This window comes from Rutilus rutilus (genome assembly GCF_951802725.1).
Source record: "Rutilus rutilus genome assembly, chromosome: 22".
Lineage (NCBI taxonomy): Eukaryota > Metazoa > Chordata > Actinopteri > Cypriniformes > Leuciscidae > Rutilus > Rutilus rutilus.
The window spans coordinates 20609624-20627504 of NC_140227.1; the positions used below are offsets into that span (position 1 = coordinate 20609624).

At 38.8% G+C, this 17881-nt stretch overlaps 1 protein-coding gene across 2 annotated transcripts in view; it reads left to right on the forward strand.

Annotated features, from left to right (window-relative positions):
* Positions 1 to 17881, forward strand: part of arhgap46a (Rho GTPase activating protein 46a) — a 33203-nt gene that overhangs the window by 7472 nt on the left and 7850 nt on the right. The window contains exons 2-3 of one of the 2 annotated variants that reach the window (XM_084395450.1): positions 2746 to 3213; positions 13926 to 15228. In XM_084395450.1, coding sequence (XP_084251576.1) covers positions 2746 to 3213; positions 13926 to 15228 — 1771 coding nt within the window. Of the gene's footprint in view, positions 1 to 2745; positions 3214 to 12976; positions 13095 to 13925; positions 15229 to 17881 lie in introns of those variants that run through there. The other variant, XM_084395451.1, reaches the window with a different exon arrangement.

The window sequence follows — 17881 nt, forward strand, 5'->3', positions numbered from 1 at the left end:
TAGTATGATGCATTCTTGTATGCTGCATGCGTTTGGTGGCGTTATTCTATTTAAATTGATATATTTCTAGTGCCTGTGAAGCACTACTTGCAGAGAATAGCCTTAGCAGAACCAGGAGGGGATAAAGGCACAGTGTGCCTTAAAAAGATACGATAGGCTACATTTATTACAGACAGGAAGGTAACAGGATACCTACTTGATTATTACACAAAAGGATTTTTTATAATGTGAAAAAGAATATCTAACAGCATTAATTTCTTTCTATTATTAATTCTAGAGTTTCGATTCTAATCTATGATCTTATGTTTATTAAAGGATGGAGAGTTTTCTCTCTGTGATTTTTACAGTGGTCTTGGTGGTCAACCTAAATACCTCATGCTTTCTTATGCAACTTTTTACTTTATTTCCTTTTTATTTTTTCACATGTACGCAAATCTGTTTTCTTGATAATATAATACCAAACATTTGAACTTGATGAGGAGGAATTTAGTCATAAGGATTCTGTTGCAGAGACTGCATGCCTTTCTTGAGGCTGCTTGAACGAGTGAGAAAAGGGTGGGTGGAGTTCAGCACACAAAAGGCCTCCAGTTTAACTGCTCTTCAATTACACGGCTCCCACCCATAAAGCTCTTGATCTAGTAGCGAGAAACAGTTTGTGCAGAATACATTCTACAGGACAGGATTCTTTATGAGCAGTAACATTGCCAACCTTAACCATAGTTAAATTTGTCAAACTGAGAAATGCACACACACACACTTGCACATGCATTGACATAAAATCAGTGCTTTTCCTTAGGTCAGTTGCTGTTTCTCTCAAGGCAAAGCTCAAATATTTAACGGTGTTAATGAAGGTAAAATGAGCTGATTGGTATGTCGGCGACAGATGGTGCCCCAGTATGTCTTTGCTGAGTTCTGTTGTTTTGGTTTGTGTTTCCCAGCTTACCTGGCACCAGCTGTATATTAGTCTCTCTTGGCCTCTGTATATCTACATTTGTTTTTTATTAAGATGCAATGATATATTAACAGATTTGGTATTTGCTTTTTTTTTCTCAAATGTAAGGAGTAGAACAATAAAGGCAGTTGGACTACTTATATTACATTTCAAGCACCTTTGAACAGGTGGGCTGACTATTTCTGATCCTGAGCCACAGCTTGGGTTGAAGCCCAGGGAACAAATGGACATATGGACGTGACAACTCACAAACACACTCTTCACTGTCCAACCAGTGGTATAGAGGGCACGTGGCAGGAGAGAAAGAGCACACTTGTTGTGGCACAGAAGCTGGCAAACATTGACATGCCTCACTGGAGCATCATCAGACCATTCTAAACAGCTGAAGATGAATCGATACTCGATAGGATAATTTACAGTAGCTGTGTCTACATGTCTAGACATCTGAATGTTCATATTCATATCGTCTTGCGTTTTATTCTAGTGTGTAAGTGTTTGTTTATTTTACGAAGGTTTAAACCACACTCTCCATGACTCTCTCGGAATGAGTCATATTGAGCCCTTCGCTGGTTTGGGTGGCCTAAAGAAGCAATCCCGCCGCCTGTGACAGATAGTCTGAGCTACCACATCATGGCTTAAATTAGCACACTAAAGATTCTCTGCAGTAGGAAACTAGAGCAAAAGAAACATAATAGGTTTCTCAGAGGGTTATCATGACCCAAATTAGCTGCATTCAATTTTTGTTGTTGTTGTTTAGGTCTCCATCCGATGTCACTTTCCCCATTCGTTGTCCTAGACGCAGGTGAAAAGTTTTGAGTCTTATTGTAAAATGTAGTAGTACCTTTATTTGGGTTCAGAATTGTATTTGTTGGCTTTAAAGTCGCAATGTAACGGAAGTAGCAACAGATCGTTTCTTGCATATTGTGACATTGAACATCCGAGTGGTTCTATGCATCAGGTGTTGATTGTATGGAGGCAGATCAAAATGTAAGCTTGCAGTCGTTTGTAAGAAGTAGTTGGGGTTTGTGAGGACAAAATGAAGTCTGGTATGGTCAAAAATGTGCATAGGTGAATCGTTCACAATAAGATCAATAATATGCATTTATAGACTTATTCCTCTTACTCTCATGGTAGTCACCATGCTCAGTTCAGATTTTAGTGTAATGTCAAACATGGTTGAACTTTCCAGTGTCTGCACATGTGATTCCAAGACGATTGCGTTGTCTTTAGTCTCGCCCTTTCTTTCCAATCCTGTCATCTATAAATATTTTAGCAGTCACATGACACACTAAGATGACTTAGAGAGCTTTTCAGACCACGACAAGCGCACCTGTGACCAGATGGGAGACCAGACTTGTCTTGCAGTGACCAGTGTGCATGTGTGTATGGGAATATATGTGAATGCTTTCCAGCTCACAACTTCGTTTCCTCGTCCGTGGCTGTATCTGCTGATAGGATTATGAGTGCGCTGAGACAGCGTTTCTGTGCATGAACTCTCACACATGGTGAATCTCTCTGGCTTTGGCCTAATTCCCTTGATAACAGATCCGTCAGATTACACTTAAGAGATTGACCATGAAGCGCAGCCTCTAATTTATAACGGCACATCTGTGCCATTTTGAGTTGATTTGATTTTAATTTACTAGGATTCCAATGTACCTGCTTTTGTTTGGAAAACAATCACAGTCAATCTTATGACAATAAATGTGTTATGTTTGTTCTTAGTATAATAAATATAATCAATTTAAATACGATTTGAATGGTGATAATGCTCTCTATTTTTGTGTTCTCAGCGCTGATTGGGTGGAAATCCTGGAGCCTCGTTCACAAGAGCGCATGTACGTGAATCTGGCCACAGGAGAGTGTGGTTGGGACCCTCCCACCGACGTGCCTGTCCGCCAGGCTGATGGTAACCAGTGGTGGGAGCTTTTTGACCCCCAGAGCAGCAGGTTCTATTACTACAACTCTGCCGGCCGGATCACCGTGTGGCACAGGCCGCAGGGTGCAGATATTGTCCCTCTCTCTCAGCTCCAGGCCATGAAACGCAACACGGCATCCGAGCGCAAGACTGATGGGGGTACTAAAGAAAGGAAACATAGTAATCAATCCATGGGAAGTCAAGATAGATGCACCCCTCTACCACCCATGGAGCCCTACACTAAAGAGCCAGAATGTGCCGACAAAGAGCCTAAACAACAAGAAATGGACAACAGACAGAAGCCAGACATCCATGGCGCAGACAGCAGCAAAGACTCTCTCAGGTACTGGGCTTTTTCTGCATGTTATCTTGAGTCTAGTCGTTATAGTTCCTTAGAAATAACTGGCCGTAACCAGAGACCAATTATCTTCGACTGCTGGAATATCACTCTCATTTTCCCTGACTTTAAAGAAACATTCTGGGTTCAGTACAAGTTATGCTCAACTGGCAGCACTTGTGGCATAATGTTGATTACCACAAAAAATACATTTTGACTTGTCCCTCGTTTTCTTTAGAAAAAGCTAGAATCAAGGTTACATTGAGGCACTTAGTGGAAATGAATAAAGCAAAAATGTGAAACAATTTATAAAAGTACTTGCATTCATTTTTCCGTTAAAACCTGAGCTGTAAAGCTGTTTAAAGGGTTAGTTCACCCAAAAATGAAAATTCTGTCATCATTTACTCACCCTCATGTTATTCCAAACCCGTAAGACTTTCGTTCATCTTCGAAACACAAATTAAGATATTTTTAATAAAATCTGAGCCAGTTCTGCACTCTCCATTGACAGTCTACGCAACTACTTTTGACGCTTCAAAAAGTTCATAAAGAGATAGTAAAACGAATCTGAATTGAGCGGTTTAGGCAAAATTTTCTGAAGATACACTATCGCTTTATATGATGAACAGATTGAATTTAGGCTTTTATTTACATATAAACATTGATCAGAAAACAAAAACAGAAGCCTGCTTGAAGCGCAAGAACAAACCTTTTGCAGAAGTTCAAACATGCTGCGTAACATGAGAATAAACCTCATTGGTTCTCGCACATCAAGCATGCATGCTTGAGCTTACGTTTATTATAACTGATGTGTGAATTGATGAATGTTTAAATGTGAATAAAAGCCTAAATTAAATCGGTTAAATTTTTATTAAACCGCCCATTTTTGGGTGAACTATCCCTTTAAATAACTTTTTGCAGTTGTTAGAGTTTTATGGTTATATTGTCATGGCGACAGAGTTAAGTTTACAGATTGGCCTCATTCAAATCCATTAAAAGTTTCTCACTGGAACCCAAAAGGAGGCACAAGTGGAAATGTATTTTTGTTCAACACTAGGCCACAAATGCTGTCGATGGAGCTTAACTTGTACTCGTTTTTGTTTATCATGTACTCATAAGGAAGTAATTTTGATAAATTGCTGCCAAATGTGAAAAGTTGATATTTCCTCATAACCCTTACTATTGAGTGCTTTATGAGAGTTTGCTTGTTTCTTCCCAGACCCATTGTCACCTTCATAACCAGATTCCAGTCATGCCAGCTCTTTTTCACCTGGCACTGGGCTATGTCTCTGTTATTTCAGTGCCTTATGCTTTACCGAACTACAATACTTAGGCCATTCATTCTTTCCTAAAACAATCTCTGGGCCCCACCAGATGAAAGCTGCTGGGGTCGGGGCCCAGGGAGAGCCAAACCATTGTGGTTCGAACGTGACTGGACTTTCCCTTTTTCCCGCAAAAAAAGCTCTCTTGAAGCCACGGTATACATTATCCAGCATATACTGCGGTTCTTTCTTTTTCAGGGAAATGTTGTGCAGGGCCCTCGTTCTTTTAAATCCACCCATGGAAAAAGAGTTAATGGACTCCAATATCTTAACAGTTGGATCCCACTGAAGCTTGGGAGGATTTTGAAATATTGTGGCTACATGTGGCCCGAGCTACTTGATGAGTGTTATGAAGAGCTGTCCTCTGTCTTCGCTTTAGACACGCATGACTGCTGTCTCTGGGAGGCCCAACATTTTTTAACCTTTTTGTAAAACTAGAAGGGCAACAAATTTTTGACCTTTAGGTAAAACTAGAAGGGCAACAAACCACTCATCTCCCACCGCCTGGCCTTCAATTTGTTTCTAACCTCACAAGCAACAGTATTGCTCTCTCAGGAACCCCACACGTCTAAGCCTCCTAACGGATGACTCACATTTTTCAAAGGTCATACGATGTACAAAACAATAGACAGCTGTGTGCAAGAGAATCAGAGACCATAGCTATATCTTCATGAGTGCATTGTGCCTAATTTAGAAGTGTGATAATATCTTAGTTGTTTTCCAATAACTTGTGGGTTGTGAGTAGGGCTGGGAGATATTTTAAATATTCATGATATACACTACTGTTCAAAAGTTACATTTTAAATATATAAAAATTTAAAAAGTGTTATTTAACAATATAATTTTTACTGTAGTTTTGATAAAATAAATGCATCCTTGGTGAGTATTTGTGATGATTTTTCTGACGACATAAAATTAAGCTTTGATTTATTTATATTTGCATTATGAATATTGTGGCAATTTTAATGTGCTTTTTTAATGTGCCGATTAAGTTTTTAATAGCGTCTTTGATTTAAATTTCAGTATCAAAATCTTGTTTAGATATTTCACCCATAGAAAGAGGCTATTTTGGCTCTTACTGTCCCTTGTGTGCTTACACCAGAATGAAGAAAGGTTCTTTTGCTGAATTGCTGTATAATTATTATTGACCTGTTGTGACATGTTCTTTGTTATTGTTTCATACATCAACGGGAATAAGTCTCCAATAACGATTTCATTTGTTTGTCAGTTTAAAAATAAAAGCTAGGGAGTGGTCATAAAATATCAGCCTGACAATGATCTAAACAGCACCATCTGTGTTATCATATGGTATGTTTGGGACAATCAGCTTCCCCTGATTGATGAACAAAGTGCTAAATCTGGTAGTCATCACACCCGCCCCTCCAGGACACAGTCGTGTTACGGGCAAGCAGAGCTTGACCCTAGTCGGGGAATTCTGTAAACATGCTAACCAAATCCCTGTAAACAAACACTAATACACTGGCACACACATACAATGTGATCCTGTTTAAATGATGGATAGGTGGCAGGGACGGGGGTGTTTCTGTGAAAGTTATTAAGGAAGCTTACTTTGTCCACATCTGCACTAGAGATCACAAGAGTTAATTCAACAATGTCTGTGTGTTATCTAGCATTCAGCCGTTTAGTAGGTTACCATGGCGAGAAGATTGTAGATTAGAGCACACCTCTGTGATTCCTTTGCCGTGTGACGCAATGGTGTAACGTAACCCAGGGATGACCTGGGGAAGTTGTGAAGGGGTCACGAAATTCTTTTGTCCTGCAGACGGCCCCCTGGCAGAGTGGCTGCTATAGGAGGACAAGGGTTTTAGTTAAGCACGCAAATCCCTGAGGACCAGCTGTTAGGGTTTCCCATAGCATGAACTGGAGTGGGATCTAAGACATTAAATTAACAGCCTAATACAACCTTCTCTTTGTGGACAAATGATTTAGTAAACTTTCTTTTGAAGGAGTTGAGACAGATCTGAATAATATGCATTGATATATAGAGTTAAAGACAGAAGTCTTTTTATGGCATGTTTGTCAGAGTGAAATGATTCAGGGATGGAGTTAATGATAACTAACTACGGCAATGTTGCATGTCATAGCCTAGAGATAACGTGTCTTTTATGATATTGGTATTTATGGGGATTTCTCAGAAGGGCCTGAAAACCGCTGTGTAACGGCTTGGTTAGATACCAAAAGTGAAAGTTTTTGCCGGTCTTGTGTGCTTACTTTCACTTGTGTCATGATCACAAGATTTGTTTGAGTTGGGGTATATCTGGGAGTTAATAAATAGGTGAGATTGCAAAAGACATTTTAAATGAAATACTTGGTCTTTTTATAGGCTAATATAATGTTATCTAATGTTATCATGTTTGGAGTGAAAAGGTCACCATTAATATCCTTAGGGAGTATTGCTAAAGGGGCATCTCATATTTCAGAAATCATTTGGCCTTTCTCATGCTTTTACCTTTAAATGGTCATAAACATTAAACTGTAAAGAGATTCCTTAAAACTTTTTGCGCAGCCTGTCACGCACGTTTTGTTACCTCAGTCCTTTTCTCTGAAAACTAGATTAGTGGCCTAACACAGATCGTCTATGAAAGTAGAGCAATTTCGCCTGTTTTGTTTTATTTTAGTCGTGCCTTTGGTGTTGCTTAAAATACATTGAGAACAGATTGCTGCCTTGATCCGCTGGTTCCGCTTGAAACGCAGAGAAACAAGTTATTTTTTTTTATCTTTATGATTCTTTATGTATTTATGTAGTTGACCAGAACTGCTACTCTAGTTGTTGGGACCTCATTTTTCACCCGTAACCACAATCATCTCTCTTAGAAAAAAAGTATTTGAAACTAATTGTCCACATGTTTTGGTCACACTGTTGTATATGCCTTATTCTCTGTACAGTATCCTCACTGTTCGTGAGGGAATTAGTAGTTTTTATAGCTGTAACCAGAGCCGTGCATTCTCATGCTATCTAATTTCATATCAACAGATGTAGATTAGTGCTGAGATTCCAGAGCCATCTCATTGTCCATATGCTGAGCCGGCCCCCCTCTGACTGCCTTTTCCGGGGGTTACAGACACCCGAATGTACATATACACCACAAGCTCGGTGTGAACCATACAATATGCTAGTTTTAGAAAGTCAGAAATAAGAACCGTAATAAATCCTTTATTTTGTAGTTGTAGAGCCCTTAGTTATTCCCACCCTGTTTGTGGTCAGGCTTTATTGCTCTTAATAATTTGAATTATCTGCTTAAGTTGTTCTCAAGTCTTTTGAGAGCAGGGTGTGGAGGGAGAGGATGGGCCGGTCACGTGTGCGGTATGTGAAGAAGCTAGACTCACTGGCTCAGTAGTGAGAGGTGTTCAGCTGTCTGCAAACAGCTGAGTCCTCAGGAGACCTTCATTTGCTTCATTGAGCAAATATTGAAAAACAAATAATTTTCAGTGTTGATGAATTAATACATGTGGAATGGAGAGAATGTTATGTCTACTAAACACATTACCATTCACAAGTTTTGGGTCACTAAGATTTTAATACTTTTACTTTAGCAAGAATTCATTAAATTGATCAGTAGTGACAGTGAAGACATTTATGTTATGAAAGATTTCTATTCTTTTAAACTCTCTATTCATCAAAGAACTCTGAAAAAAATACGGTTTCCACAATACTTAGCAGCATAACTGTTTTCAACATTGATTATAGACCTTATGCGCCAGAGAAACGAGGGCACCGCCATCTTTAAAATATTGTCTTTTAACTTCTGTTTTTGCGGTCGCTCTGTATATTTCTATGGCATTTCTGTCCAGGAGGAATTAGCTTTTGAAGAGGATTTACTTAATGTAAAGTTAACGAAAGTTATCATGAGGACTGTAATGTTTAAAACAGGTGACTTAACAAATGTAAGTCGACCGGGAAGATTTTAAAACGAGCCGTTCATTAATAAACACGCAAAACGCTGTGAAAATACAGACCGGAAGTCAAAAGACAACGAGCGCAGCGCTGAAAAGGGGCGGGGCTACATAAGGTCTATAAGAAGAAATATTTCTAGAACAGCAAATCAGAATGATTTCTGAAGGATCATGTGTGTCAAGTACTGCTCTGAGACACAAAGGTTGAGGATCCAAATGCAGTATTTATTGAACAGGGTAATCAAAGATGTAATCCAGATAACAGGCAAGGGTCATACACAAACAAACAATAACAGATCAGGGCTGAGGCAAAGAGAGAAATCCGAGGGAACAGGCAGAGAATCAAGAGGAGAAACAAGGATACAAACATGCTCAAAAATGCAGTGAGACACATACAAGACTTCACAGAGACAACAGAATGAACCAGGCTTTTATAGTGTGAGCTAAACAGGATAATGAGAGACAGGTGAATGTGATAATGGATGATGGTCTGGGCAAAGGATTATGGGGAATGGAGGATGTGTGGTGATTGTCCAGGTTGGAGTGGCCTCTGATTATCCCGGGCACTCTCACTGGTGATCGTTACAATGTGAAACTGAATACTGATGCTGAAAATTCAGCTTTGCCACTACAGGAATATATTACATTTTAAATATAGGCCATATTCAAATATAAAACAGTGATTTTAATTTGTAATAAATTACTTATCACTTATTAATTTCATTTTTAATCAAGCAAAGGTTTTTAAAAAAATCTTATTATAATATTATAATTAAAATAAAATTACACAGACCACAATCTTTTGAGCGGTAGTGTATATGAGTGTATGTTAATGTTGCCAGGACTTTCACATCTGTTGAAGATGATTATCAACTATGAGTCATGTTTTAGGTTTTTCGCTATAGACCACATTTCCTCTTCCTGTCCTTAAGATGAAAATAGCCCATTATTTCAGTTTCCCTCTTTAGTTGGAGAAGAGTTTTGGATACATTGTCTTGATTATGTTTTCCAACACTCATGGAAAGTCCAATGCATTCATAAAATAATGAGGTAAGATACATTTCCACACACATCCTAATATCTCACCTCTGTTTTGACTATTAGTCCCTGTTTACACCTGGTATTAAGATGCGTTTTGTTTGGTCGAATCACAAGTTGATGTGGGAGACACATTCCCGTTTACACCTGGTGTTTTAATCCGTCTCTTTTATCCACATTCGAACACTTGTATGGGCTTTTTTAGGTCTTTCGATCTACTGGATGAAATAAGCTCGCACAATTTACATATGAACGGAAGGTGACGGAAAACATACAGAGAGCAGCAGCATTCATTTCTGCCCTGACAGCGACAAGACTACGCTGAACGCTATGAGTGCATGTTAGAAATCAGCAATGATGAGAGAACATTGTGCTTGGTACGTTTTTCGTCTTCAAACCAAACTTGGGTCTTCAGTTGACAAAGTTTAAACCCCATCTGGCTATTGCGCTTCCCATAATGTTTATGCATTACGTCAGTAGGTCGAGAGCAGGCGGTCTTTTGTGGCTGTTCGACCACATGAGCGTCTACACTACGAAAGCAATCCGATCGAATCTGTTTCAAAGTGGACAAGCTCAAAAAGATTTAGACCCGGTTTACACCTGTATTTAGCATTGTCCACAAGTGATCCGATCAATGAAAACACCTCTTAATACCAGGAGTAAACAGGGCCTTAGACACCAGACGGCCTAGGACAAATTGGTCCTCCCTGACTAGTTAACCTTATTTTCCTCACTGCCAAATTAAATTAGAGCCAGAGTGGAATCTTATCTTGCTTTTTAGTCATGCTAACCTCTTTTACACAAAGACTGTAATAAAATGTGTGAATGAACTCTAATTCATCTATGAATTGTCATAATGTACACATGGAATTTGGTATAATCAATGGATAATCAATAAAATCGAAATGAACTTGCCAACAAAACAAAAAAATGCTAGGTTGTCTTTCATCAGTCTACTTGGTAGCAACCACACTCCCTGCCCACAAGGATCTTATTATGAAACATTAGGGTAAGAGAACCATTGCCATGACGCTTAACAACCATGCATTGTCCTGCTATTTAAACAATCCCGGCGCCTTTGAGTGATCAGTGGAAGGAATGCCAACGTTGTTTCTAATACCAACCAAAGCAGCCTCCCATGACTAATCTCTCACTTTCTCAGTTTCTCTCTTCCGCTCTCATTTGACTAGTTTTTGTTCTTCTGCACTTTCATGGTCACACAGTACGTTTTTACCGGGGGTATGTATAAATACAGTTGAAAACACGTCATGTGTTGGTGCCATGCTTTAGCGTCAGGGACAACCAGTCTTGGTTGCTGTAGTAACTCATTCACTTGTATTGGGAAAAGTAAAGAGAAATATCCTATTGATTTTGTCATTTTTCAGAAAGCAAACAATCCAAAAGTCAGACTGAATTTAGGTATTTATTTTGCGTTGTATGAAGTTATTCTGCCGACATTAGATATGTTCAGATGTCAAAAATAGCTTGATTTATATTGGACATTTCTTGTTGTTTTTCCTTTTGAAATTGATGGGTAACTTTTTGGGTAACTACTAATTTGTTCGGGGCCTCTTTGTCATCTGTATTTAAATGTCAGAGCGGGTGTTACCAATATGTGTCTAGTTTCACCCAAAGGCTTCAAGGCAATGTATAAACTTACTGTTGTTTGGGGACATTTTTAAACAGGTTTTGAGTTTTACTGTTGTCTTATTCCATGTCTGAGTGAACTAAATGTCACTGATTTACTGTAAAAATGTTGACAAATTATTTTTATGTTGTTCATTCAGACCATGTTTTTAGGTTCAAATGATTTATTTATTATTGTGGGGTTTTTTTTAAAAGAGAAAATCTTGACACGTGTCAGTTTCCCCACTACTGGTGTTTATCAGGTCGTTAAAAAATAAAACAATAAAAAAATACCCTGACAACATATAGTTAATCACAGTCAGTTATTATTGCAGTCTTGTGTTTCAAATCCCTATTTTCCACTTGAACATACACTACCATTCAAAATTTTGGGGGCTGTCAGATTTAAAATTAAAAAAAAAAGAAAGAAAGATTTTTATTCAGAAAGGATGCATTAAATTGATCAAACGTGACAGTAAAGAAATGTATAATGTTACAAAAGATTTCTATTTCAAATAAATGTTGTTTCTTTGAATTTTCTGTTCATCAAGAAATCCTGAAAACAAATTGTATAATCATAAAATCTAAAATAAAAATAAGTCGCACAACTGATTTCAGCATTGATAGTAAGAAATGTTTCTTGAGATCACAGGGATAAATTACAATTTTAAAATATATTAAAATAGAAAATGGTTATTTTACATTCTAATTATAATTCACAATATTACAGTTTTTAATGTATCTTTGATCAAATATATGCAGGCTTGGTGAGCATAAGATACTTTTCAAAAACATAAACAAATCTTACAGACCCCAAACTTTTGAAGGTACATTGCCGTTTGCCTTTCTGAGTAACGTTTCGTAAGTCCAGCAGTAAATCTGGCGCTATATTTATATCTGCATTAGTATTTCCTCTTTGTGCTGTGTAGTCTGTCCTTTGAGCTTTTTACTAGTCATTCCCTGTGACAGGAAATTGAGCTGCCTGCTTTCTCACATCGGCAGAACTCGTATAACAACAGCATGTTTAATCTGTGGGCCTACATAAACATCCCTCCTGGATGTTCAGTGTCACATTGGAGACTCACTCAACTCTACATTACAGATCATTTCTAGCATTGTTTTCACAACATTTAAGCAAACTGAAATCATACTCTATCACTTTGCCTTATTGTTAAAGTGACCCTGTGAGCATGTTATGTCATTGTGTCATAGCTGACACAGAAGGCTGAATTTCACAGGAAAGAGCAGCTACTTTTTTACAGTCTTCTCTTTGGTGGGTAACACTTATACAGCAATGCCCCCTCCGTCACTACCTTGAGAAAACCAACACCATCTAAACATTCACACTCTGTGATTCAAGTGTCAAGTCTTTCTATCAGTGTGACGGACTTTGAACATTGTTGATTGTTGTGTTGTCACGTCTGACAGTCTTTACAATTGCCTTGGGGCTCTGCCAGATGGCTGACTTCCAGTCTTCCTATATGCTGTACCTGTCTGGCATTTCAAACGGCTGTTTATCTTCAAAAATGTGAGAAATGATTTGAGAAGAAAAGGGAACAATTCTAATGAGAGAAAATGCCTCAGCGAATAGAAGAGAAGGGAAGTGCTTCCTCCACAGCAATGATCCTGTGTTGTTTCAAAATGCAACAGTGGATTGTCATAGTCAATGTAATTGTTAAATAAGTGTTTACCTACAGTCGGACATAACTCTTATCTCTTACCTTCTTTCTGAGTTTGATAGGATAGGTCTGTTTTGTATGTGTTTATGGATTGTAGCGGTGTAAGAGGAAGCAGGACCAGAGCTTTATTTGAGAAGTGACTCATTAAAAATCCCCAGAGACGGTCGCCTGAGCAGTTTTTATCAGAGGTTTTCTTGGGGGTTTTTTAGTGTGGTATCCAGTTGTGTACATAAAAGCTCTGTGAAAGCATATCCCTTATAGATTTCTTTCAGTACACGACAGGCGTTCATCTCCTCACACACAAACGGTAAATTAAGTATTTACTACTCTCTTTGCTTTGATTTTTTTGTTTTGTACAATTAGGGATTATCTGCAAGTTGTTAACTTTCTTTTTTAAAGACCTATCACTTATTTTGTGTTTTCACTCTGTACTTTCTAACATTTTATCGGAAATTGCTATGATAATGCATATTGTTTCATTTTGGAGATTGAGTAAATTAACAAATACAGAAGATTTATGAGGTCACGTCAGACAATATTTTGTTGGGAATGGTGCGAGTACATTTGTGTCTAAATGATTAGTCTGCCTGATGTGAACAGATTAGATCTTTTGTCTTCAGTATGAAACACTGTCTAGGAGTTGTGTGAGTTGTTGGGTTTACAAACAGAAGCAGATTGGTGTAGTGACAATAACATGTTGTTGGCAAACTTTTGAATAAGAACAATTCAAGGAACCACATTCATTTTCACCACAAAACTGTTTTACACTCCAACATTGTAGTGTTTTAAAATCTATTTCAGTTGAACAATCATGGTTTTGTTTTCCTGACAATGGCATTATGGATGTTTAAATAGACATTTTATACTCTTCACAGACCCTTAGTTTCCCTAAATTGCTGAGAATTTAGCTAGACTTGTCTGGATGATAAAGACAGCCATGGAGATTGCTGTTTTGGACTTGTTAAAGGCATCATAACGATGATTGGTTTTGGCTTCATAGGTTAGCTTGTACTTGCTTTTACGGCTTCTCCTTTTGTAGATTTGTGTTGCCTTCTGGTGTTTTACAAATTCTTTCCTTATTTTTGGTTCTTATTTTCTAATTTATCTAACTTAAATGCATTTCTTTTACTTTTTACAGGCAAGAGCAAAGAGACACATCTCAGAGGTGGCAGCCCTCACCTGGATCCAAAGCCGCCATGTTGGTAAAGGTCAGCAGCATTGGCAGAAGCCAGACAAGAGGAACCAACGGAGCTGCTTCCCTTCATCTCCCACAGAGCAAAGCCAGTGATCATAGTGCCTGCACACTCAATCCTGGCAGCGTCAAATCTGTTTCAGGCTACATGCTGTCCCCGCAGGCTTACAAAACCACACCAGGAGGAAAAATAGCAGCGGACTCAAAGCAGGCTCACCACTTGAGGAAGGCGAGCAATGGCAGCTTCTGCCTTGTGACCTCTGGGGACTCTACAGCATCTCTAAGACCACAGTCCAGCTCACTTAGGCCAGTATCTCCTCAATATGGAGCAACTGCAAGTTTCTATGACGATCCATCATCCGATTGCCCCATTTATGACGAGCCTCCAGTAGATATGGAGGTTGAAGGTGCTCACCTACACAATGGCCCATCCAGACACAATCACAGCCTTCAGAAGATGAAACTCCTCCAGCACCCGGTTCAGTCTAACACCGGATCCAGACACAAGAGGAACCCTTCAGACTATAGTCCAGCAGGCTTGGAGTGTATCAAGCACATGGTGAATGTTGATCCCAAACAAGGGCTCCTTTCCACCTCACCGGTCCCCTCTCCCAGCCCTTCTCCGACCTCAGCATCCGAGTCTCTGCTTCTCCCAACAAGGGGACTTCAGAAGGAGCCCACCAGCCTGGAGAAGAAGCAGTCATGGAGGATCCTAGAAGTGAGTGTGCTCAGAGCTATGGAAGTGCACCACAGCCGGCAAAGCAGCCAAGGATCTCAGGACTATTCCACACCACCGCCTCCCGCCGTTAGCTACCAGGACTCAGGTTACTCAACCGGCTCGTCTCCCAGCCTTCGGAGGAAAAGCAGGAGGAGGATAGGTGCTGGAGCCCAGGGCCGACCGGGGTCTGTGGGCAGCACTGGGGAACTTACAGCCCTGAACGAGCGCCTAATGGAAGAGATGAGGGAGGTGGTCAGTCGCTCAAACACCATGCGGGAGACCAAAGCTAGTCTGGATTCTGAGATGTCTGAGAACTCTTCCTCGCAGCGCACACACAGCGTGGGTCGGTGCTCCTCCAGGGAGGACGTTGCATCTTGCAGCAGGTCACAAAGCAGGACAAGTAACCATCCCAGTTTGGCCTTCACATCTCTGGAGATTCCAGGACGGCAGAAGCGGACTTATGAAAAGGTGGACACGCTTGAGAAGAGTTTGACTTTGTCCTCACCTGAGACTGCTGGACCCCCCTCACAGGTACAACATAGAAATGTTCAGTTTAATTGTTTATTTGGTAGAAACGACTTGGTAACACTACAATAAAGTTCAATTCGTTAACATTAGTTTGGTTAGGGCTGGGCGATAAAACGGTATCGGTATTTATCGACGGTACACCATTGTCTGTAACGATATAAAATTTTTTCAATATAGCGATCGATATTTTCATTAAAATGCACACGTATCGCTGACGCGACCACCACAACGTTGCCAAACATCAAATGGCAAACGGAATGAAAGCGGAATGAAAGTTTGGAGTCCAATGTCAGTGCAGCATGAGCCGATCTTGATCAAGTGACACTATTACAATCCAGTAAAGAAAAAAGATCCAGTAAATTTGTTGTTTGCCTTAATAATGTAAAAAACAAAACAAAAAACAGTGGTTTAAATTCAAACTTTTCTACTTGTCTTTAAAATAAATAAATAAAAAGGTTATAACAAATTTCAATAATTATCGATAACGAACGATATGAAACATTACATTGTGATACATTTTGGTATCAGATTCTGTCATTTATTTGAAAAAAAAAAGGAATGTTAAACTATTTTTGTTTAAACAACATTGTTTAAACCCCACTGACTTGCATTGTTTAGACACAAAAGACATATTTTTACATGTATATTTATAGTTTAAATACATTAACTAATATTAACCAAAAAAAAAGAATGTTACTGGCAATCTTCTGGTAAACTATCACTTACTTATAATGAGCTTAACATTTACACGTCCTCTGTGAGAGTAGTTTTTCCCTTGTTATTTTATAGAGATTTGAAGTCTTGTAGAAAATATGTGAATGAACTTCTGACACACTTCTTTTCCACAGATCTTGAGTTTCAGCATCATTAAAAACCAGACGTTGTATTTGTTTAATCTTTATGTGGGACTGTTGGGAGAGCGTTTTGTTTTGGTTGAAGTTTTTCATGCCTGTCTGATTTTTTTTTTTTCTGTGGTCTATATTAGAAACAGAGTATTGTGTACACCTTACACCAGCCATTATACCATAAGAGTGATGTAAAATATCAGTCTTTTAGTTATTTCAGTCTAAACATAAATTACAATGAGGCAACAGGCAGTATAACAACATCTTTCTCTTTTGTGTTCAACATTGCAGTCAGGCAAGTTAGAGGTAATTCCTCGGCTGCACATGATTCTAGTTAAAGGCAATAATTTCACTCAAAGGAACGGTTACTGCCGCTCTGACCCGTAGCAAAGCTGTAATATGTCCTCCCTCAGTGATGAATTCTATCTGCATTGTTCAACAGCCAGGCGCCCAGAGGACCGTACTTCTCAAATGCTTTCAAGAACTCACTACTTGGGTTTCGATCCAATCAGCTCTGGAAACATGAAAGGCATTGTTTTAGGGCTTTGAGACTTACAGGTGCTGATCGTTGCAAACGTTTTTATTACCTATTTAAAAAGAGGCGATGATATCTACTCTCGTCGCACCCAACTACACCCCCACCCCCCACCCCTGGTCCTCTGATAAGAGTCCAGCAGTGAACTGCGGGGGTAATGGGTGAAATGCCAGAACGTAGTGGAGCTCCAAAACACGACGCCTATTGAGCAGGAAGGATGGCTACTGTGGCCCATATGGTAGCATCGCTGACACAGACGGGACAGTTGGGTCCTGGACAGGCGTGGTCACTGTACCGACCAATTGTGTGTCTACAGTGCAGTCGATAGGGGTTTGGAACCTGCTGGGGATTGTTCCATAAGCTGATGACATCATAGATCACCTCATTCCCTGGTGTATAAGCCATTTCACCACACTGGCAATTTCAATGTGCTGCTTCCCAAAACCTTTGGCAGATGATAGTGAATACACAGAGAAAAAAAATCGGAAAATATGTTTTGATTCTGTTTCTTGTGTCATGGGGAACCATGGGGAATCCATCCATAACAGTGGTGTTTTTGTTAACTAAAACTATAAAAAAAAATTGTGTTTTGTTAATTGAAATAAAGCTGAAATAAAATTATAAATTATAAATAAATATTAGAGGAACAACTTAAACTTAAAAAAACTCAGACTCAAAAATGTGAAATAAAACAAGTGCAAGTTGAAGCACTAAAATCACTGCATGTTAAATAATATTACATTAAATCTAAATAGATATTTCTCTGTATGAAAATTTAAATTAAAACCTGCTAATTCAAAATATTAGTAAAATATATATATATAGTAAATAAGTAATGCTTAAATAATACTGATCTGTAAGTTTAAGTTTAAAACTATACAAATAAAAACCATATGGTTTTAATAGACCCACATTGTTTCTACAAAGGTGAACTCTAATTGTATTGCTTAAATAAAACCTTAAAATGACCTCTATGAATTATGTAAATTTGACCCACAGTGTCCTAAATATTCTATATTTGGTATAAAAGTGAAGTTGGCACACATGTTGTGTCTAGATTTTGTAACAGGAATACAGCTTTCAGTACAGCAAGAGAGGCAATGACTGCATAAGGGACCTTATTACAGGACAAAATTCCTCTAGGGATCAAAATGAGGCCATTGCTGGATTTGCACTATTTTTTAGAGACATAGAAGGAGAAACGACTTGCTGTAGAAGAATTTTTTTATGTCAGCGATTGGTCATACTTCATCTATAATGGATTGGATTTTTTTTT